The 21,497-nt window shown below is 45.1% G+C and overlaps 2 protein-coding genes across 3 annotated transcripts; one reads left to right on the forward strand and one right to left on the reverse strand.

Annotated features, from left to right (window-relative positions):
* The first annotated feature begins 507 nt into the window (after positions 1–507).
* Positions 508–15,485, forward strand: cracd (capping protein inhibiting regulator of actin dynamics). Of its 2 annotated transcripts, none has more exons than XM_028404390.1 (9): positions 508–668; positions 9,751–9,919; positions 10,244–10,376; positions 10,460–10,615; positions 10,782–10,997; positions 11,083–13,387; positions 13,633–13,823; positions 13,914–14,076; positions 14,271–15,485. In XM_028404390.1, exons 3-9 carry the CDS (start codon positions 10,335–10,337, stop codon positions 14,429–14,431), a joined length of 3,234 nt encoding a protein of 1,077 aa, XP_028260191.1. In that variant the 5' UTR covers positions 508–668; positions 9,751–9,919; positions 10,244–10,334; the 3' UTR covers positions 14,432–15,485. The 2 variants fall into 2 exon arrangements, with proteins under 2 accessions (XP_028260191.1, XP_028260192.1); XM_028404391.1 differs by having other exon boundaries at positions 10,785–10,997.
* Positions 15,486–15,493: 8 nt separating this feature from the next.
* On the reverse strand, positions 15,494–21,284 carry aasdh (aminoadipate-semialdehyde dehydrogenase). Its single transcript, XM_028404389.1, has 14 exons — positions 20,912–21,284; positions 20,601–20,721; positions 20,063–20,358; positions 19,789–19,981; positions 19,471–19,712; positions 19,291–19,397; positions 19,044–19,216; positions 18,599–18,926; positions 18,411–18,523; positions 17,648–18,329; positions 17,392–17,555; positions 16,913–17,038; positions 16,527–16,658; positions 15,494–16,282 (listed from the first exon to the last, which is right to left on the reverse strand). Exons 1-14 carry the CDS (start codon positions 21,148–21,150, stop codon positions 15,884–15,886), a joined length of 3,315 nt encoding a protein of 1,104 aa, XP_028260190.1. The 5' UTR covers positions 21,151–21,284; the 3' UTR covers positions 15,494–15,883.
* Positions 21,285–21,497: the final 213 nt, after the last annotated feature.

Here is a 21,497-nt window from a genome sequence, read left to right on the forward strand (position 1 = left end):
ATTATGGTGAATTAGATATGCTCCTTATTTTGGGCTAATAAATTGAATGAATTGCTGCACAAACACACAGTCTGTTCTTCCATAGTGACACATCAGGGTCTTATTTTATCAAAGATCATTTCAAAACATTTTGACTTTACTTCCATACATAGCGACATTCTCCCATCTGAGGTGCTACAACATACTTGATGTTTACAACAATTATTTGCTGATTAGTTTTCTGTATAAACCCCTAATAATAATAATAATAATAATAATAATCCGCTAATCCTCTCTACATGAAACCGTGCAGTAGGCCGCAGCAGTGCCAGCAGTCTGATGATCACACAGCAGACATTAACACCTCGGGGTTGTTCCAGCGCTTCCATCCAGCTCGTTTCTTTAATTACTTCCGATAAGCACGAGCTTACGTTAAAGTAACGTGCTCGCATCGTGACAGGAGCTCGTGTGTCGGCGCTGCGCCGTACTCCGCTCCGCTCGCCTTTCTCTCGCAGCCACACCCTCCCATCTCCATCTCGCACGCGTGCAGCTGTGCGGGGCTGTCGGTCGGTGCGTGCGTCTCCCTGTCGGGCACCCGCAGCATCAGCAACACAAAAGGGTCGGAGCTGCCGGAGCTGGGTTTTACCTCAGCGCTGAACGGAGGCAGGAACCGCGCCCGGAAACAAAAGGTGCCGCGATTTTCCATGTTTATGTCTAACACAATGTTTGTCTTGATGGTGATTGTTTCCCATTTTCACGACGCTGATGACCTTGTCATTGTAGACCGCCTCTCATTTTTCATTGACCTGCTCAGATCCGCTCCATCCTTCGCAGATGTGTGTGCGTGTGTGTGTGCTGTAAATGGGCTGGGACTTGCAATTTAATCGGGCTTGAAATGCGCAAACGCCGATGTCAACAGGCCAGATGGTGATTGATAGCCACTTTTTCCTAAATCCAAACCAGAGCTAATCAATGTAACCACATGCGGGTGTCATCAGTGATAATATGAGAGAAAAGCAGAGGCCAGCTTCTTTGTTCTCCGTGACTGCAATTAATACACTGTAATCCCTGTGCGGCAGCATCCGCTAATCTGCCATTAATGGTTACGTATTGATCGGTCTCTTTAGGTCTATGTTGATGTGGTCTTTCACCGTCTTACGATAGTCAATAGAGGAGCTTTGGAAATGTCAGGCTGCTTGAGTCAGCATGCACAGGTCATATGGTGAGGGCCTGTGAACAAAAAAAAATGAAATCATGGATTTATGTCTCCACACGTAGAGGCTCTTAAATCAATGCTGCATGATTGTCATCGTCAGTGGACTTTGGTGCTGAGAGGCAGAGAGAGGGATGGCGCTGTGCCAGAGATGAATTCACAGGCTGCTGCTGTTTAGCAAAGTGGCCTGTTTTTTTCTGACAAGCAGACATACAGTAGACTGTACTGGTCATCACCTGGGAGGTCTGGACAAGAAGCATGCACATGTGCCATTCAGTCTGAAGAGTGTGTTTTTTATGATCATCCTCATATCCAGGCTGATGGTTTATATATTTAACAGTTATCATGTCAGTGTGCGTTTGATCTGTGGGTGATTTAGCCATCATTAAATGAACATATGTTGACCTGATCATGTGTTTACCTGCATTAAATCTCATGACTTATGCACCTACTGCTCCTTAGAACTGTACTGTGGTCAAGATACAGTTTGTCCCATAGTAATAAATCAGTATGTATCAATATATGGACCGTGTTTAGTCACTGTTGGCTAATTAAGAGTCTTCCATTTCTTTTGAGGGCTGTTCTCGTTATCCAGTCCTCTGTGTTATCAGAATTTTGCTCCCTAGATAAACTCAAACATGTTCATGTAACACATCTCTGCCCCGTGATAATATAATGAACCACACACGGTTTACTCTGGATAAATTATAATTTGTTCGTGAGACATTTAGGTCACCTCGGAAATTCTAAACTGAAGATGAAATGCAGCTGGCGGTAGATCAAATGCTTTTCACACATACATATGTGGGTTTGCATATTAAATATAATTTCATGATGAAAGTAGATTATGAAACATCAATACATAAACATATGAAAACATGCCACATGTACAGACATCTCCATTAAAATCAGAATGACTGGTTTACCACATGTGAAGTGCAGCGGCTGCTGAGGGTGATTGACCTGGCCTCTTGTCATATAAAGTGGAGTCATTAAGACTCTCTGCTTGCCCTGTGTGTGTGTGTGTGGGTGTGAATAACTGTAAGAGCATGTTTGTGCTGCTTTATGGGAGGGGGGATTCTATTTCTGTCAGTCAGAGAGCAGTCTGTCTTTGAAGTGCAGTGCTACTGTAATAGAGGCAGCATCCAGGTTGGTAAAGCCCCATCATTACCATATCCCTGTGAGGCTGCAGTGTGATCCTGCCAAAACTTGAGAGTGGGGGAGCTGCCCTTATTACACTGTAACACTATGCTGATGCTCACAGCCATTATGATCCCAGATCAGATCAGATAAAATGGTAAAATGAGGCTTTTATGTAGTCATTTAGTTTCAACGCAGCTTCTCGTCTGGTAGACATGCATGTAAATGATGTTTGCTGTCAAAAATAACTCCAGTAAATTCAATATCCAACCTCTGTGTGGATGTGTGTGTGTGTGTTACTGCAGCTACTGAAGGCTTGGAGCTTCACAGATATTTGAGACCGTAATGTAGTTAGGCAGCTGTGGTGCGCCGCATTACAAACCATTATAATCACACATGTGCGTACAGCATTGCTGTTAACCCACAAAGAAATGCTTTGTGTGCATCAGCCAGTTGAAATGATGAATGCCACTCTGTTCTCCTGCACTGGCTATCTGGCGAGGAAAACAAAGTGTCACTTTGTGCCTCCTCAGCACAGCAGCACTAACAGACACAGGAGAACGCCCATCTCTCCTCGCTCAGCACTCACACTACCCCTGTCGACACACCCCCCTCCCCTCACACATGTGCTTCTCATCCAGCAGCCATGTCCACCCAGCAGCCCACTCTGACATGACTTTACATTCCTTAGGATGTGACTGCATCCTAGAAGGGCTAATCAAATTTTCATCAATACGGGAATATGAAGGGATGCTTAGTGAGTTGTTCTCCTGCACACACACACACAGCTGAGTTGTTACTGCATCTGACACCTGACTCCAGGTAATGCCCTAGATCCACGGTGACAGCAGGCAGGTGGAACGGCCACACACTCACAGATAGCCTCGCACGCAGAGCGGCTGCAGGACGGTAAGAAGGCATCAAAACACACAAATACACAAAGCTACTCGTACATCTCCTACGTAGTCGTTTTGACTGTATTAGATATGTCATCTAGATCGTCGCTCTACATATGCTCTGTGTGCAAATCTACTGTCAGCATCCCGTGTTGTAGAAGTGTGTTAAGTCTGCTGCTTTTTTAGCTGTGACTATAAGTCACACTGTTTGTGTGTGAGATGTTTAGACTGGAGCAAACGCCCTTTTTGTTGTTTGTGTGCACACTCGTGCGTTGTCAGTTGACCGTTAGCTAATGTGGAAAATATAACCATGGTCATGTGATACATGAAGCATGTGACTCTTAAATCCATTGTTTCACCACATGCATCCTGCTCTACAGTGAGTGGACAGCTCAGGTGTGTACCTCAGACCTATTGGACCTAAATATGTTTAGTCTTGATGTTTGTTTGATCAGACATTGTATCAATGGCTCAGGTAATTCTCCGACGTTTCATTTAGCATGCTAAGATAATGAACTAAGATGGTAAACTTGGGAAATATCACTACTACTACTGGGAACCTAACCATCGTCATATTATGAATTTTAGCATGCTGAGATTAGTGTTACCCTCCAAGCACCATTGTGCACAGGTACACACTCACAGTGCTGTGGTCTCTTAATGTTCCCATGGAGCAGAGCTATTTGTTTCAACACATTTAACATTTCCTTTTAAAAGCAGGAAGCTGCCCACTGCACAGTCAGGTCTCCTGGTATGTGTCTAACCAGGCAGCTGACCTTGAGCTCAACTTTGAGAACAACCAGGAGGAAAATCAGAAACTTTCACCATCTGGTGATGTAATTGGTTAAAAAGGCAACCACAATGGGGTTGTTTGAGAATGACACAAACCATGCTAAATATACACACATACACAGCCTGCCAATCACAGTGTGAGGTGGATGGTAAATTTGGATCTGTGAAAGCTACAGAGGCTGTTAAACATTGCACATACACCTCTGAGAGATTTGGTTTCCCACTATTCTATGTAATAAAGAGGCAGAAGAAGAAGGCTGCTGACAGCATCTCTCTGCCCTGCACTGTTAAAGATGGTAAGAGTTGAGGTTTGGAAGTAGGTGTTGTAGTGTATACTGGGTGTGCTCAAAGAATATGCAGAGGAGAGGGCGCAGCACTGAGTCTATAAATTGGTGATCCAATCCATACACATGTGCAAGTGATGGTGACGTTTGAGAAAAGTATACTTTCTTTCCGTATAAACAGGATGATTGTGTGGAATTTATGTCACTGTGTCACAGTCCCATAGGCAGTGATTCATCACCACACACACACACACACACCTCTGATATTCATTTTCCATATTTGGTGTGCTAAATAATGAGTGCACTTGGATGCTCCTTTGCTGTCCTTGTGGACATGCTGCCACTTTGTGCTGCACAGTGCAGCTGCTGTTGAATTAACCACATCAGGGTGAGAGAGAGTTGAGCTTGTGCATTTGCAGGTGTGTGGTCGGTGAACAGTTTCAGTCTGTAGTTGTGAGGATTTTGTGTGTGTGTGTGTGTGTGTGTGTGTTGATTTTGTGATGTGTCTGTCCCTTCTGGCTGCTGCCAATGGGTTGCCATGGAAACCAGAGGCTGCATAAACTTCAGATAATGTTAAAGAATGGGATATAGAGTTGGTGTTGATGAGTAAATCTAGACCAGCAAAGATAGAGAGAGCTGAGCTATTTCACTCTTAAACATCCTGATCACATCCTTCTGTTTGGCACTGCTTCCTCATACATCACTCCCTACGTCATCATGCTCATGGTTCTCACTCTGACTGCACCTGATGCTGATGCTTACAGACCTAACGAACCAAAACCTACTCTTTTGTGTCTCTGTTCTGTATTTATTTCACTGTTCTTTCCCAAAGCCGCGGCGGAGGCAGCAGCGACGTTCATCTGGGTAAAACGAGCTTTGTGCAGAAAGGCAGATCGATGTTCCCTAAGGTTTTACTGCAGTGGTGCGCAGCCATCTCGAGCTGTGCAGCTGAAATAGGTAAACCGTTACATGGCTCCACTACGTCCATCTGTCTGCTTTGTCAGCAAGCTACTTGTGCTGTAAGGTTATGGCACTGCACCACTATAAGCCTCGCCATCAGGACTCTGATAGTTGTGTGGCCCAAAGGATGTTGAGCTGCTGGGTCGTGGGAAAGCGCTGAGATGCAGCATCGTGTTATGCCACTGCCATACTATGATGCAGCTGTCTCCTTGTCAAAGGCATTTTCCTCTGCTTCTGTGAAGCACATGGCTGCTCCTCGTGCTTCTCTCATCCCATCTATCTGTCCTCTGCAGCAGTTGGACAATGCACACCCACAAACACAACACTACAAGCTTCTGAGCACACAACATTAGGACAGGCCGCCGTACAGACAAACAATAACAAAGAGCAATATCTCGCTTCAGAGTGACACAATCACAGACAGTCTCTCTGTTTACTATACACACACACTGTCTGTGTTCACACACTCCTACTACCAAACATGCTTGTTCGCTCCTTGTTCTGTGCTGGCTGGAGTCAGACCGGACAAAGAGCCTTTTTTTTGGAGGGACGAGACATTTCTGAGAGAGTCTGTCCGGCTCTGTCACCCTCAGGAAGGAAGCCCACGGCATGCTGATCCCACTGGAGACAGCTCTCTCAGTACTGTCTGTGCCTGGTTTTAAACCAGGGTGCTTTTTGCGCACATTTCTTTAGAAAACCTCTGGCTCTGCCGGCATGCTGCAGGCAGGTGTTGGCTGGAGGACGCGGGGGTCTTAGGGTTCAGGAAGTCGTATGTGGTTTGTTGATGGTAGTTAATGAGATGCTAAAAAGGTGGTCTGTCTTTATTCCTGTTTATCTCTAACGATGCGTGCTGATTGTGCTTAATGTTCAAAACAGATGCTGAGATGGGTTTTTACTATGTTGTGGGATGACTTGCATCTTAGTAGCCATTTCAGATGTACAGCTGATTTTTTTTTAGAATCACAATTTCTGCACCAACAATCCTTCAACAGTCCCAGAGAGCTCATCTTGCTTTTAAAACAGCACAGGTTTTCTCATCTTCCAATCAAGCCAATTCTAAGAAAAAACTAATTTTGATGATGATGCTAAAGGCAACGCAGACCCAAGTTTAAAACCTGGACATGTGGAAGTGCACTGCAGCGTGCAGTGTTGCTCATGTCCCGATCTCTCATGCACCTCTGCTCCTTTTGTCTCAAAGCAGTAAAGCCAATAACAGCATCGCCATGTTCACTTCCCTCTTGTCTCGTCACAGCCAAGGTGTGCAGTCACTATGGCAACGGACGCCACAGAAACCAAGCATGAGATGCTTTTAGAGGTAACCGAATCCAAAGGCCCAGGTAAATAGAAAAAAATGAGTGCTTTTACAGACATCTTAAAGAGACAGTGCAACAAACACATGAAACTGATCACATCATGAGAACGATCTGACCTCTGTTTTATCACTGTCCCTTTAAGAACTGCATGGTGTGGTGATGGGTTTAAGTTGATAGAAAAGGTTCACAGGAGCCTTTCCTGGTGGAGTGCTGTGTCCTGGTGGAGTGATTTTCTTTTCTTCTTTTCTTTGATCCTTATGAGCAAATAACTAATCTGATCAGGGTGCCATCATGCAAAGTCCAAACAAAGATTACATCAGTGGTGCAAAGGAAAGAAAGAAACACATTGAGTGACTGAAGACAATACATCTGTGTACAGGAAGGAGCATATGCTATCTGCTGCTGCTTAGCTTAGATTAGCACGAAGACTGGAAATAGGAGGAAGAGAATATTGTGAATTTATTTATTTATAGACATTTATTTGGTCAACAGCACCAAGAGTCAAAATGTATTTACTCTTGCCACAAAATATGTTCTTGCAGGCTTACAGGGCTATATTTGTTTGCTTGATGTGAGGTTGTTTAGTCAGATCCAGTCATTGTATTACCTACAGTAGATTGTGATGGACATGTGTGTGGAGAAGGAGGGAGGAAGCTGCTGTAATCAGGGTCAGCAGGATGTCTTAGAGATCTAATAAAGGTTCACCAAAAGATCCAATCAGATTCAAAGAACAAGTATTTTATCAGTAAATTAGGACTATTGTCACTGCAACCAGACTCCTTTGACCTTGCAGAATAATGGTGTACACCACTGGGTCAACCACCCATAAAAGACACAGAGACCTCATTTTAACACTCACTAATCAATTATTATTAAAGTTATTGTGATTTCCTCTTCTTTTCTGTGTTTAAGCTAACTAGTTTAAACAGAGGAATATGTCAACATCTTCTATAAGTGATAAAGAAAATCCATTAATTCTCTCTTTGAATGTTACTTTGCTGCACTATTTTATCACAGATTTGTGGATCAAGTGGAATTCCAAAGCAGTTTTTTCTGAGCTGGCCTCCTGCTGCTTTTCTTTGCCTCCAGCATGTTAATGTGTCTTCATCAGATGTGGATTTTTTTTTTCCCTTCTGATCGGATGGCTGGAATGATGGTCTGAGACGAGGATCGGGGTCAAAACACAGAGCACTGCGAGCACACAGGAAACAAGAGTTAACCCTCATGTTGGGTTGTGTTGCCGCTCTGTGGAGAGCTGTCGCTGAGTCGTCTACTCTGCAGAAAAACGTGTCCTTTCTCGTTTCACGCATGAGTGTGTGAGCATGCCCACGGCAGTGCATTATGGGTTTTGTACTACTGGACAGACCCTGATGCTGGGAGAGCATGCTGCAGGGAGACAGAGCATCCGTGCTGCACCATAATATCAGCTGCAGCACTTTAGACTGAGAATAAAGGCATACTACTTATCTTATCAGAAGAGTATAGAGAAAAACAAAGACTAATAACATCATTGATCCTTTATGATGATGTATTATTCTGTCTGAAAAGCACATCTTCACAAATTTACAGCACTTAAGGTTTATAATCACATTATCATGTGATTATGATATCTTCCACAATAACACATCTTGCTGTGATGCTGACATTCACTGGCCATGGCCTATGAAGACTTAAAGTCCACACATAACATTAAAGACACACAAGACATTTTTTTCTGCCTCAGCCATGGAATAAGTAAATCATATTTAGAATGCTATGCTTGTTGTCAGGTTGGCTAGCTGTTTTCCAGTTTCCACACTGTGTGCAAAAGCAAGCACACTTTATAAATATTAAGGTTACAGACAGGAGGGTGCCGTCCATCAAACAAGACGAAAGAGGGAATAATTTTTGTTCCTAAAAGAAAGAGCTTGAATGAATTATAGTATTGCGCCCTGATCGGTGATCCTGTGAGGCTCTACAGCACATATTTCAGACCTACTGTAATCTTGGTAGAGTGACTTCTGTGCCTTTTAGTTAAACCTGCCTATTTATATAAATGTAAGAAACACTTCCCACCCTTCACATCATATTTCATATTATAATCATATTTCTGTCAGTAGGCTGTACATATGCACACAACAGGCTGTCTTTACTCTCCCACACAAACATGAAGACACACACTTCAGGGTTAAGGAGTAGGGAAATTAGTTCACTGTATCATTTCCCATGATGCCTCTGGTTTAGCGAGCAGCATGTGAAGTGAAATCCCACACCAGTTGCTACTTATAGCTCTGAAAGGGATACCCACAGAGCCCTGAGAAGGCCTGTCTGCACAGTGGTGTAGAGTAGCTTTGTGGCTGTGTAACCTCACCCACTTAGTGCATCCAGTAGACCTCCACAAGTACACAGATGCACACGTTACACAGACAAAAGCAAAACAGACACGCACAAGCAGGCTGTATCACTGAGGAGCCCTCTGTATTAAAAATAAGATGTTTACGCTTTGGAATGACATGAAGTCAACAAGTCTCATCTGTGGGATCTGGAGAGTCATTTTTGTCTTTACACATGGGAGATGTTCTCTTATGTGTTAGAGTTCATCGTTTCCTGGCCTGAAGGATGATGAGGAAATGAGATATCGGCTGAAAGTCCAAAGTTAATTTCTTCCACATGAGCCAGCAGTAACAGGGTTTATTGCAGCATATTGCTCCTTTATCGTTCCAATTTAACACAGTTGCAGTAATTATCTCAGTGACTGATATGTTAATCAGACTTATTAGCTGCGAAACGTGCGGTGTGTATAATGATGAGTAGTTATTAAGAGAAAGGCAGGTCAGACAAATTCGACCAATGACTTTTGGAGCTGTGTGGATATGCAGGATGTCTTTGTGGGATTTCGGTACTTAAATCAGGATTCTTTTTAAAAGCCACCAAGGGTGCTGGTGTTTATATTCCCAACTTCCTGTAAATACAAGTAAGTATTAACTTAAAGAGCCAAGGTTTTCCTCTCATCTCATCTGCAGTTTTGATTTAATTTCTGTCGATTGCATTTCATCATTAACACACACGCTCACAGATAAAACACACCCATAGGCACCGTCCTGCTCGTTATCCTGCCTGAGGTTGAGATATGTAGATTGCTAAGCTGATTGCGTGTAGCTGTGGTTATCATCTATTTTATTTTGCTGGCACAGAGAGAAGGCGACAGGGCAAATTCCAGCCCTTTAGACGACTGTTTGGGAAGAAGAAGAAAAGGGAGGTGAAAGGACACCTGGACGGAGCCAAGCTAAAAGCCAGTTTTTCTACTGGGGAAGTGTGCAATGGAGTTGCATCTGAAGATGAGGAGTCTAATCAAAATCTGAGGTCAGTACATAAATGGGTATTTGTCAGTCTGATCAGGGAAACTGAGCTGTTCCTCTGGTTTTAAGATGACTGCAGCAAGCATGATGATTGATTTTAGGAGGAAAGCTTGGCTTCTTTTAGAAAGTTTAAAGTGTGAGACACTATAATAAATCCTGCAAGCTGTGGTTACACAATCTGTAGAGAAAAGGGTGAGGCTCTGCTTAAAAACACCATGTCAGCCTCTACTGGGTGAAACAGCCAGCATGACATGCAGCCTGCTTAAATGAAGGGGGACTTGAAGGGAGGACTGTGAGGACTGAAGTCACTCTTCTGATTCTCCTGCAGTGACTTGAATCCCATCGGATCCCGAGCGCTCTCACACGACAGCATCTTCATCCCAGAGGAGCCGGTGAAGGAGCCCAGCCTAGATCACAGCATGTCACAGGAAAACGTATCGGATAAAGTTAGGAATCTGCAGGTGGGTCTCACTATAGGCGTACACTCAAGAGGTGGAACATTTCTTTTATGCTCTGTTGCATTCTTGTTGTTTTGATCACACAGAGGCAGATAGCACAAGGAATAAAATTTGGCCAAAGGCCTTCTTCTCTGAGGAAGAGTGAGGGAGATGAGGGCAGTTCAGATGAAGAAGAGGTTCCCCGCAGCCCTCTGAAGGTTTTGGCTCAGGTAGAAGCTGAGCCACCAAAAGAGGAGCCAAAGGTAGGAACTTATCAGCTTGTTTAATATAACATACCTAAATCTCCAACAGAACTGTTGAGTTGCATTGTGGGAACTGTAGCAGTAGCAGTAACTGTAGAAAAACTTGTAGATGCTAAACTGCTGGAATGCCTCTTTAAACCATTTATTTCTGTTATTGTGCCAAAAGCAGGTCCTGGGAGCTCAATCAGCTGGACCACACAGCCCCCCAGTGAAGTCTCCAAGGTCCAAACGAGTTCTTCCACCCACTGGTACAATCGAGTCCATTAACCTGGATGCCGTTCCGCAGTCAGTTCCCCGCTTAGACAACACTGCTGCCAAACATAAACTCTCCGTCAAACCAAAAAACCAGAGGATTTCCCGCAAGCACCGACGATTCACACAGGTGAGCCAGACCTAAACTTGTGTTAGCATGCTGTTCATACGTTTGTTATTGATACAATAGAGACTAATACTTCTGCCTTCCCCAGGACCTCCAGGAGGTATCTGTTCCCGGTGCGGTGCAAGAGGAGCTGGAGGCAGCAGGAGTCTCCACAGACGACTGGCGCAGAGCATCTGTTGAGTCTCTAGAACGCTTTAAAAAGCAAAGACTCCATGAGGAGGAACAACAGGAGGCGAGACGGAGGATAGAGCTGGAGGAGCAGAGGCTCAGGCAGGAGGAAGAAGAGAGGAGGAAGAGAGCAGAAGAGGTGAGGCTGCGTGAACTGGAGGAGGAGAGGTGTCGTAAGCAGCAGCAAGAAGAGGAGGAGAGGAGGCAGCGAGAAGAAGCAGAGCGAAAGAGGAGGGAGGAGGAAGAGAGGAGGATCAGAGAGGAGGAAGAAAAGAGGCGGCGAGAGGAGGAGGAGCAGATGAGGAGGCTGGAAGAGGAAAGGAGGATGCGAGAAGAGGAGGAGCGACGGCAGCTAGAAGAGCAGAGGAGGAGAGAGGAAGAGGAAAGGAAGAGGCAGGAGGAGGAGGAAAGGAGGAAACAAGAGGAAGAGGCAAGGAAGCAGCAGGAGCTCGAGGCGGAGAGGAAGAGGAAGCTAAAAGAGGAAGAAGAAGAAAGAAAGAGAAGGGAGGAGGAAGAGAGACTACATGAAATTGAAGAAAAGAAAAAACTGGAGGCAGAGGAGAGGATGAGAAAGGAGGAGGAGCAGAGGAGGTTGTCCTCTGAGGAGCCTGATGGGAGCTCTGACCCGCAAGAGAGGAAGAGGAAAGCTGAGGAGTTGCGCTGGAAGGAAATGGAAGAGAGGCAGAGGCCCTTCTCTTTCAAAGTTTCCTCTGGAGAGAAACAGATTCTCTTCCAGAAGGTCAACCTAACGCCTGTTACGCCGGCCTCCAGCCACCAGAGTGCTGCTGTCTCTGATCAAAAAGAGGGAGCCAAGGCTTCCTCCTCTGAAGGGCCCGACTCCCCCAACCTGCCAATGTCACCATATGTCCCCCACACAGCCATCTTAGTGACAGGAGCCCAGCTATGTGGGACAGCTGTCAATTTAGACCAGATCAAAGACACTGCTTGCAAGTCCCTGCTGGGTTTGGGAGAGGATAGAAAAGCCCAGGGAACACCACCGACCAAGAGCAAGACTTCTCCGGATCGCAAGTCTGGAAAAACCAAATCCCTTAACGAGTCTGCACCTTCCACTGACCAGTCCAGTGCAGCTGTCCTGGCAGAGTGGGCAAGTATCAGATCAAGGATATTCAAGGGGGTGGAGGAAGGGAAGTATGATGAGTACCCAGAACCGACCAGGAGCCAGCCTCAGCCAAGCAGCGAAGAAGAGCCTCTGTTTGCTCACACCAGCCTCAGGAAGACTATGTCTGCCAGCGCCAAGTTCTCCATCACCCCTGCAAAGAAGAAGTTTGGAGATTCAAACAGGAACTCTGAGGTGTTTGGTCCAGATGATAAAGAAGCCGGAGAGGACACTGATGGCTCCATCGCAGTCTCCCCAGCTCCTAGCAGCAAACCACAGAGCAGGACGAGTAAAACTGTCCGCATCGTAGAAAGAGGAGCGGAGGAGTGTATGTTTGCCAAAGACCTCCCCTCTTTCCTGGTTCCTAGTCCTGGAGACAAACCTGAGGGAGAAGAGCTGAAGAGCAGGTCTCAGAGTGAGGCAGAGTCATGTGAAAACAGAGAAGAGGGGGAGGAGCAGGGGCAGGATAGTGAGGATAAGCCCTCTCCTTTTGGCATAAAGCTGAGAAGGACCAACTACTCTCTGCGTTTTCACAGTGAACAGTCCACAGAGAAAAGAAAGAAGCGCTATAGTGCTGGGGACAGCTTTGACGGCGTCCCTTCACCTCTCACTCCCATTGAGCCAGACTCTGATGCTTCCTCTGTCTTTTCTGACAAATCCAGTCCAACATCGCCCCAGAAAGAGGGTGCAGCCGGCAAGTACTTGCATGCCTCTGCCTCCCCGGCTGTCCCTCGGGGTAAACTGGGTAAGTCTACCAGCCCGGCTGCACACAGCGAAAGTGAGAAAGTGCTCTCCAAGCCACCAATCTATAGGAGACCAACGACGTCACCCAAGCCTACAGGCACAGTCCCAACGCCTCCTCTTTCACCACTACCTAAGAAAATGTATGGACATCCCAGTGATGACATAAGGACAGGTGGTGCAGATTCATGCAGCCAGGAGCAGGTGAGCAGGAGTGAGGAACCTGCTGCAGTGGGAAAGTTACACAGGGGCAGTCACGGTCAGACCCAAGGGGAAGAGGAGCCCAAGGAGAAGAGATCATTCTTCCCCTCCATTAACATCCCTTGGCGAGAGAAGGTGGACAGAAAGACGGAGCTCATCAGGAGAGGTTTGTGTCAAAATCAAAAATAAACTATGTACTTCCTTGGTTAGATGGGTCCTTCACAAGAGATACATACAAGAGTCAGTCTTCGGTAGGATTTAACAGCTTTGGCATGCCCCCTTAATGGGATGTAAGCAGGGAGGATCATAGAAATGCATCCTAATCATTCTTATTAGCACGGGGACTGTATAAAAGGTGTAAAACACTACACAACCATACTTATGTCAAAGTGTCCCTGTGTCCCCTTGCAGAAAAACCATCCCTGCAGAGCCGACACTCCCTGGACAGTGCAAGGGTCCAGGAGAAGGAGGCTGGACCACTATGGATCACACTGGCCCTTCAGAAGCAGAAGGGCTTCAGGGAGCAGCAGCAGAACCGAGAGGAGCGACGCAGCCAAAGAGAGGCCAAACTGGCAGAAAAACAAGCTCGAGAGAGAGACAGTGTATGCACACCAGGTCACTTCTGTCAATATTCTTTTTAACATTCTCTGTAGTTTCCTACCTCTGAAAAAAATCCCAAATCACTTCTGCAGGTTTTGCTGGTGAGTCCCACAGAGAGCAGAGGAAGCGGGAGCACCAGTCCTTCTTCTAAACCTCAGACACCAGAGGAGCCCAAGAGACCCGACAGCCTCCTGGGACGATTTGAGCGACGAGAACACCTGAAAAAAGCCAACACTTTACCGAGCTCTGTCACCGGTATGTAGCTATATTTTAATGATGAATAGGGTCAATAGGCTTTTTTGTGCTCATGTATTTTGAAAATAGTTTACTCTGATGGATGATTTTATAAATATTTAGCAAAACAAATGAAAAAAAAATCCTTTATTAATCCTTAACAGAAAAACAAACAAGATTAACACTAATCCTGTCTTGAATTCATGTCATTTTAGTTGAGATCGCAGACTCCACACCATCGCCACCTGCTGTCAAGGAGGTGTCAAAGCGCTTCCCCTCCAGTGACTCTCCACAGGTTTCCACAGAGCCAGCCTGGCTGGCATTGGCCAAACGAAAGGCCAAAGCCTGGAGTGACTGTCCTCAGATCATCAAATAACACCCCCTGTCCCAACCGCACACTGCCCACACAAACTCTAAAGCACCTGAAGAGTCAGTCGGTCCCTTCCCTCCCTCAACTCCACATCTCAACATGAAAACTCATCCTGACTGTGAAACAAAGAAAAACCCCCCATCACCTCGTAACCCTCCACGCACACACACTGGCTGGTACTATTATCATGCTAAAGTGGGCTTCACATTCAGATATTCTAATACAATCGCACTGATATATGTAAACAAATGTTGCGAGCATGCACATACTGTATTCGAGAAAAACACGGACGTATATGTCCTCAGCAGCCAATCACAACCATGGCTGGCCACTGCAATAGCCAACCTACGTTTTTTTTTGTTGATTTTGTAGCCAACTGTGTCACCATGGTTGTAAATAAATCATTTGCTCAACACAACATAACGCTTCTATTACAGAGGTGAAGCTCTAATGTGCGAGTGTTGAATCAACAGAGGGTAACTGTCTGAATCGTGTTTAAGGGCTACCAGTAAATATAACTCAGCATGACTCTACTGAATCTGCTTCTGGAAGTCTTAGAGGCCTCTTCTCTGCCCCCCTCTGTATTATTTATGTAAAGCAGTCAAACTAAACTGTATCTTTTCTCTGAGCCTTCTTTGTCATGTACAGAAGACGCCGTTTTTTTTTTTTAAGTCCTACTGGGAACCTTAATATAACAACTCTCACTGTGTCCGTGATGACTGTGATAGCTATTCAACAAGCTATTGTACAATTTTTGCCATTATAAAGTAACAAAATCTGTCATAGACACACAGGTGGTTTGCACCTAAACACAGCACTGAAGACCACACGTGTTACTGGGCATCTACAGTGAACTGCACCTTTTCCTCACAGCAGTGTGAACTTAACTTTTTGTTTTGCCTCTCTCATGGAGACAGAGGAAACACCTGCTTGTTACCTACACTTCCTGTAGCTGTCCTCCTGTAACACACTTGTAGGCTGTTTGTAGGCCATCACTTCCTTGTAACTGTGACACAATCTTACAAAATTTCCTCTGAAAAAAAAAGAACTTTATTCTCATTTCTTGGCGCTCACTTAATGATCTGTATGTATGTAAGTATGTACTGTATGTAAGTCAAAGGCGTTACATAGCTTTGGTCAGAAAGAGGAATCACTTTGTCATTTTGTTTCTAACTTTGGTCGTGCACAATAGTGTAGTGTACGCAGTGTTATATGTAACAAAAAGATGTTTGGTATTATTTGCACTTTTTGTCCCACTTAGAGATATTCATGAGAAATTCTTAAAGAAATACAAAATGTTATGAATAATGTAAATTAAATACTGATGTCTGAACCACTGGACCACAGGCTCATTATTTCCCTGTTAAACTCTGATCTTTAATTAAAATTCTGTTTCCCACAGCCCCCTCTGCTCTGACACAGAAACCTTGTTTATTCTAAATTCAGTGCAGAAATTCATTAAATCCTTTTCTCTTTGGCAGTCAGCTTTAAGCAGTACACATAGTCATCACGACACCCAACTACAACACAGCCATCCCACATCACAGGGGATGAAAACAGCTCCCCAGGTAGACCATGGGAGGCCAGCATTCTTCCCTCTTTCCCATCCAGGATCCAGAGTGTGCCGTCAGTGGATGCAATGGCCACCAGAGTCCCCATCCTGCCCACGACAGAGCCATCAAACACACATGGAGTGGCGTACACTTTCCCTGTGGTCTGAAATGTCCAAACTAAAGAGCCATCCTCACAGTTCAAGCAGTACAGGTGTCCGTCATGTGATCCACACAGGAGCCTCTGCTGGTCAGGCATGATGCATGGAGAGGAAAAGATGGGTCCCTTTGTTGAAAACTGCCACAGCTGCAGAGAACAAGAGGGTGTTTCAGCTCAGTTTCCACAGCATAAAATACATTTTTACTGGATTCAATGACAAAAGACAAGGCTGGATGTGTAAATCTGTGTGAACAGAAATTGCTGACTATCTTCATCTAACTTCAACGATTTAGATACTGCACAGCAAAGTAATCTATGTGTCTGTACTTCACTGCATCAGTGTATTTTATCTCCATAATGGAACTGTTAAATACTGAGTTCTCTCCCTCACCAGTGTCCCTGTGGTGCTTAAGCAGCAGATGGTACCATCCACAGAGCCAATCATAATGTGACCAGAGGAACAGTTCGGGGATGAGAAGAAGGGAATGTCTCTACAGTACGACCACAAAATGCCTCCACTGTCCTGGAAAAGAGAAACACGTGTAAGATGCCCCTTGAATGCAGTGAAAAACCTTGTAATGTTCTTTCATTGTTATACAGCCAAATGCCACTGATCACATTCATGTTATATGGATTCCCAAAGTGCATGCCTGGAATGTGTGGTTCAACAGACTTTTTAAACAGGGTGCTGGTATAAAGGCAGGGAGTGGAGCCCATTCCTTTCTGTGTTGTACTACAACACTGATTGACCGCTCTAGTGAGATGTTGTTCACTCACAGGGTTGAGGCAGAGCAGACGTCCTCCCAGTGATGCTACATACAGCTGTCTGTGGGATGGTTCAAGGTGTGGGGAAGAAAACACGGCTCCACCCCCACAGTGACGCTTCCAAACACACTGCTGAGTCTGAGAAACACAGTGCACAAGCATTCAGGCCTGAGAGGGGAAAGCTGTTTGTCAAAAGAGACAACACCTGCCACAAAGGAATTACAAACAGCTGGTGCATAATTAATGAACTGGTAATACATATGAACTAAAACGTTTATATCAGTGCTTGATGTTTGACGTAATTCAATATACTTTCATATGCTATTTATACACATAGTTTCAGTTGTGTTTATTGTCTTGATGTATTCGTGTTTGTGTTACATGTCTGTTGCTGTTAAAGCATTTTAAATGGTCAGACTGGCCTCCACTGGCTCCACATGTGTGTGAATGTTCTCACTTATTAGAGCCGATTTTTAGCTCCTTACACTCACCTGGGGATTGAGGGCGTAAACATGCCCATCATGTGAGCCCACAATCACAAGTCCACTGAGAGGATCCACAGCAGGACAGCACTTCACAGCATCTCTTGTCTCAAACTTCCACTGTGTATTTCCAGATTCGGTGCACAGAAAATACACACAGCCATCATAACAACCTGAAGAAAAAAACGCTTGAAAGTAATCCAACAGAAAAGTAATCCAAAACACTAAAATGTTTTAGTGAGATATTCAAAGAGATGGCATTGACCTACTACTACGAGGGTGCCACAGTGAGACAGGGCAGCAGAGGCCTCAATTCTGTCTCCGAGGACTCGCTCCCATAGAAGACTTCCAGTGATGAGGTCTAAAGCCTGGATCCTGTGGGAGTGGGAGCCGATGAACACTGTTGACCTGGTTACATCTGACCTCTGAGATGTGCCGTCATAAACCAGGAGCACTGGGGAGGCGTCCACACATCTGCCTGTGTCTGAGGACCAGCTTAGGCTCAGGCAAAGATCATCCTCCTCACTCATATCCTTTTCTCTAAGCCAGTCCTCCTGCATGTTTTTATTGTTGTCCGTGTTGCTGATGTTCATTCCTATCACCTCACCTCTTCTTATAACTCTAACAGACCGTGTCTCTGCTGCTTTGAAGTCTATGTGCTCTTTTTTCGCTGGAACCTCAGTGGGAGAATAGGATTGACGTTTCTTGGCTTCAGACAACGATGTGGAGTTGATACCAACTGTCTGCATCTGTGTTACTCTTGCAACGTGGTGCAGTACATCAGAAAACGTCCCGTCAAGTATAACCTCCAAAAGCTCTGGAGAGGTCACCCCCGCTGCGGTGAGGATTTCCTCACAGAGCCGCAGTGCCTTCAGAGAGTCTCCTCCACTGAACAGAAAGTTGGATTCCTCATCAATAGCCGTATCTGCAATGAGACCTAAAGCGTCCTGTTGATAGAAAGATATTAGAATTTGAACTTGAATACCCAACAAGGTGAATGAAGTCATACCATAAATAAATGGAGATACCTGCCACAAAGCACACAGAGTTTGCTTTATTTTGCCGACATCGCCCTGTGAAGACTTGTTACACTGTCGCTGTTTTTCATATGCTTGCACAAGTGCCTTCATGTCTACTTTTCCTGCAACAAAACAAATTAGAACGGTGAAGAGGTGAGTTCAGTTTATCCTCAGAAGGGATTCTGTCTAACGCTCACCATGTGGAGTAAGGCTTAAGGCTGGGACCAGCACCAGTGTGTCAGGAATGCTGTGAGAAGGCAGCAGCAGAGACAGCTTGTTTAGAATGAACCTTTTCAGAGCTCCATCTGCACTGCCAGTCTCCTCCAGGTGGTGTTTGACAGGGGAGAGTGGGTTCTCCTGATGCTCCGTGAAAGCAGAGAGGGCTTGTTCTGCATGCTGCTGCACAGATGAGGAGGCAGAAGCTGCCTTCCGGTCTCCAGATGTGGATGCAACAAAGAAAGCGAGAAGAAGGCCTTTGTAAAGGTCCACAGCACAGGCCTCCACCTGTGGCAGACTCAGCATGAGCTAGAGGAGAGTAGATAAACCATGAGTGCTTCAATCAGTCAGTGCACAGCCTTCCTGCTACTTGAATACGTTCTCTTGGAGAACAATTTGACACAAGACAAGACAAAAGCATCATACTTGCTGCAAGCTGTCCAAGTTGACCCGTTTTCCATTGCGTTTAATTAGTCGGTCTCTCCGGCCAAGGTAGTACAGCTGTGTGTCTTTCACATTTACTCGGTCTCCAGTCTCTCTCATCGTCCCAGGAACAGCAGCATCCTCGTCGTCAAGGAGACACACTCTGTTCTCTCCACCTGCACAGAGACTCTATAGTATGTATGGACTTTTTCTCCTTATTGTCATTCATTTGTGATGAACTCTTTCCCACCTATGAACACCTGTCCTTCACCATCTCTGACAACACAGCCATGTTCATCTCTGATTTCCACCAGTGTGTCCATCAGTGGTGTCCCGAGAGGCACAGAGGACACTGTGCTGCAACATATTGAAATGTGAAATAACAGCAGCAAATTTCAAAGCAAAGCAGCTTTAAACTGCAAACACTTACTCATTGCTGGACTGCAGCAGAGATTTGGGTATTCTGTAACAGCAAGCCCAGCAGGAAACCTCAGTAATACCGTAGAGATTATAGATGTTGGTTTTATTGTCCTGGTGTTTCCAGCTCCTCAGCAGAGCTGTTGATGGGCAGGCTTCTCCACCCAGAGCCAAAACACGCAACGAGGAGCTCAAGGAGAACACATCCTGTTTCAGAATACGATGACCAAAGCGCATCAGCAGAGTGGGTGTGACCTGTGGAAATACAAAAACAACACTGTGTGAATAAGACAAACTCTCAGCTAAGAGTCTCTCATCAGCTGACAGCTACCTGCAGGATAGTTGTTTTGTGATCTCTGAACAACAGCTGAGCCAGCCGACTGGGCATTTTCTTGATTACCGCAGGGACAATGAGAAGCCGAGCCCCAGATGACAGAGCCAGAAAAATGTCCACCACAGAGGGGTCAAAGGTTAAAGGCGAAGCGAGGAAAACAACATCATCTGCACTCATCTGAAACAAAGATCTTAGCACAGAGACAATGTTTTTTGTGAACATATTCAAAACAATACTAATTCAGAGTAAACATAGATGCTTCCTAACTGACCTCAGATGCAGTATATTAGGCAGTATACACTTGTGTGGTACCCTCACTGTCTTTGGTAGGCCTGTTGTTCCAGATGTGTGTAGCACATATGCCAACTCTCTGTTCCCAGCCTTCTTTTCCAACACAGCTGCACCACAGAGATCAGCCCCAGCTACTGTCTGAGCTTGGGTTTGTTCTGTTCCTCGTTCCTGCTCAGCAGCTGCCCGCATCTGAATTTTTGTCAGGGTCAGTCGGAACTCTGGCAGTTCCGCACACACCTCCATGGTTACATGTTTGATGAGAGCGGTCTGGAATTTCTTGATTGGAAAGTGGAAAGAATGGTTAACATAAATCTACACAGAAAGCATCCACAAAGAGGCATTTTAAATTGCTATGGTTAGTTTTGCAACAGACAAATAAAATACTGCACAAAAATAGATCTGGTGAGTCATACAATACAAAAAACGAATCGTTTACTGTACTGCTATTTTAGCAAATGCTGTTTTTGTAAAATGCATTAGAATTCTTGTATTTACATTAAATATATGAAAAGTTCTACCTGTAGCAGGTCAGTTTTTACAGCACAGTACTTGAGGCCACACTGTTTTATGACTCTGGCAGAGAGAAGTCCAGGAGATTCTGGGTCCAGTGGTACATAAGCAGCAGCAGACTGCAAGATCCTGCAAACATGGCGTCATCAGACCACCCAAATATGACTGACTTTCAGCACTAACAAATAAATGCTTTAAAGGCTGTATGTTGTTTTTCTTCTCACAGTAATAGAGAAAGCAGAGGAGCTAGAACAAGCGGTAAGGCATGGTGACTTAAATGTAGCCCACACACTCACACCACAGTCTCCAGTGTACTCACCCCAGAATCCAGACAGGTATGAGCAAATCATCTCCGAAATACAGCCCGACGACGCCGTTGTTGGGTGAACAGTTTTTCCGCAAAACACGAGAGAGATCGCTAGAGAGTTCAGTCAATTCTCTGTATGACAGAGACACTCGGCTTCCAGGCTCCGACCCGCTGTCATAAACCACGGCTGTTCTGTCGGCGTACAGTGAAGCGGCAGCGGATACTAGCTCCTGAAGCGTCTGAGCAGCCATCCTGACGATGTGTCAGGGACAAAATGTACATTCTCTGTCTATGCCCACGCCTGACAAACACTTGCAATACATATCATTACTAAAAAGTTAGTAAACTGAGGCTGAGCAGAGTTTGTTTATGCCCGCAAACTGAACACTGTTGTCGAGTAATGATGACGTTTACTGAAATACTGGCGTTCCTCAAATGACTACTTCACACCCCTTTCTTTAGTTCGTTCATGTCACAGCTTCAAACTCTGACTTATATATAGTCACCAGAAAGATTAAAACAAATACTGCGAGCAACCAATAATACCAATGAAACCATCGCATTTGTTGTTTTGAAGCTTGTAACAACATACGGTGCT

The sequence above is a fragment of the Parambassis ranga genome, chromosome 4 (genome assembly GCF_900634625.1).
Source record: "Parambassis ranga chromosome 4, fParRan2.1, whole genome shotgun sequence".
Classification (NCBI taxonomy): Eukaryota; Metazoa; Chordata; class Actinopteri; family Ambassidae; genus Parambassis; species Parambassis ranga.

Coding starts and splice junctions, on each gene's coding strand:
- cracd (XM_028404390.1), top strand. CDS start 10,335: ATGTCACAGGAAAACGTATCGGATAAAGTTAGGAATCTGCAG. Junction 10,377..10,459: donor ATAAAGTTAGGAATCTGCAG/GTGGGTCTCACT, acceptor TTGATCACACAG/AGGCAGATAGCACAAGGAAT. Junction 13,388..13,632: donor GACGGAGCTCATCAGGAGAG/GTTTGTGTCAAA, acceptor GTCCCCTTGCAG/AAAAACCATCCCTGCAGAGC.
- aasdh (XM_028404389.1), bottom strand. CDS start 21,150: ATGGCTGCTCAGACGCTTCAGGAGCTAGTATCCGCTGCCGCTTCACTG. Junction 19,713..19,788: donor ACAAAACAACTATCCTGCAG/GTAGCTGTCAGC, acceptor GTATTTCCACAG/GTCACACCCACTCTGCTGAT. Junction 19,217..19,290: donor TGAAGGACAGGTGTTCATAG/GTGGGAAAGAGT, acceptor GTCTCTGTGCAG/GTGGAGAGAACAGAGTGTGT.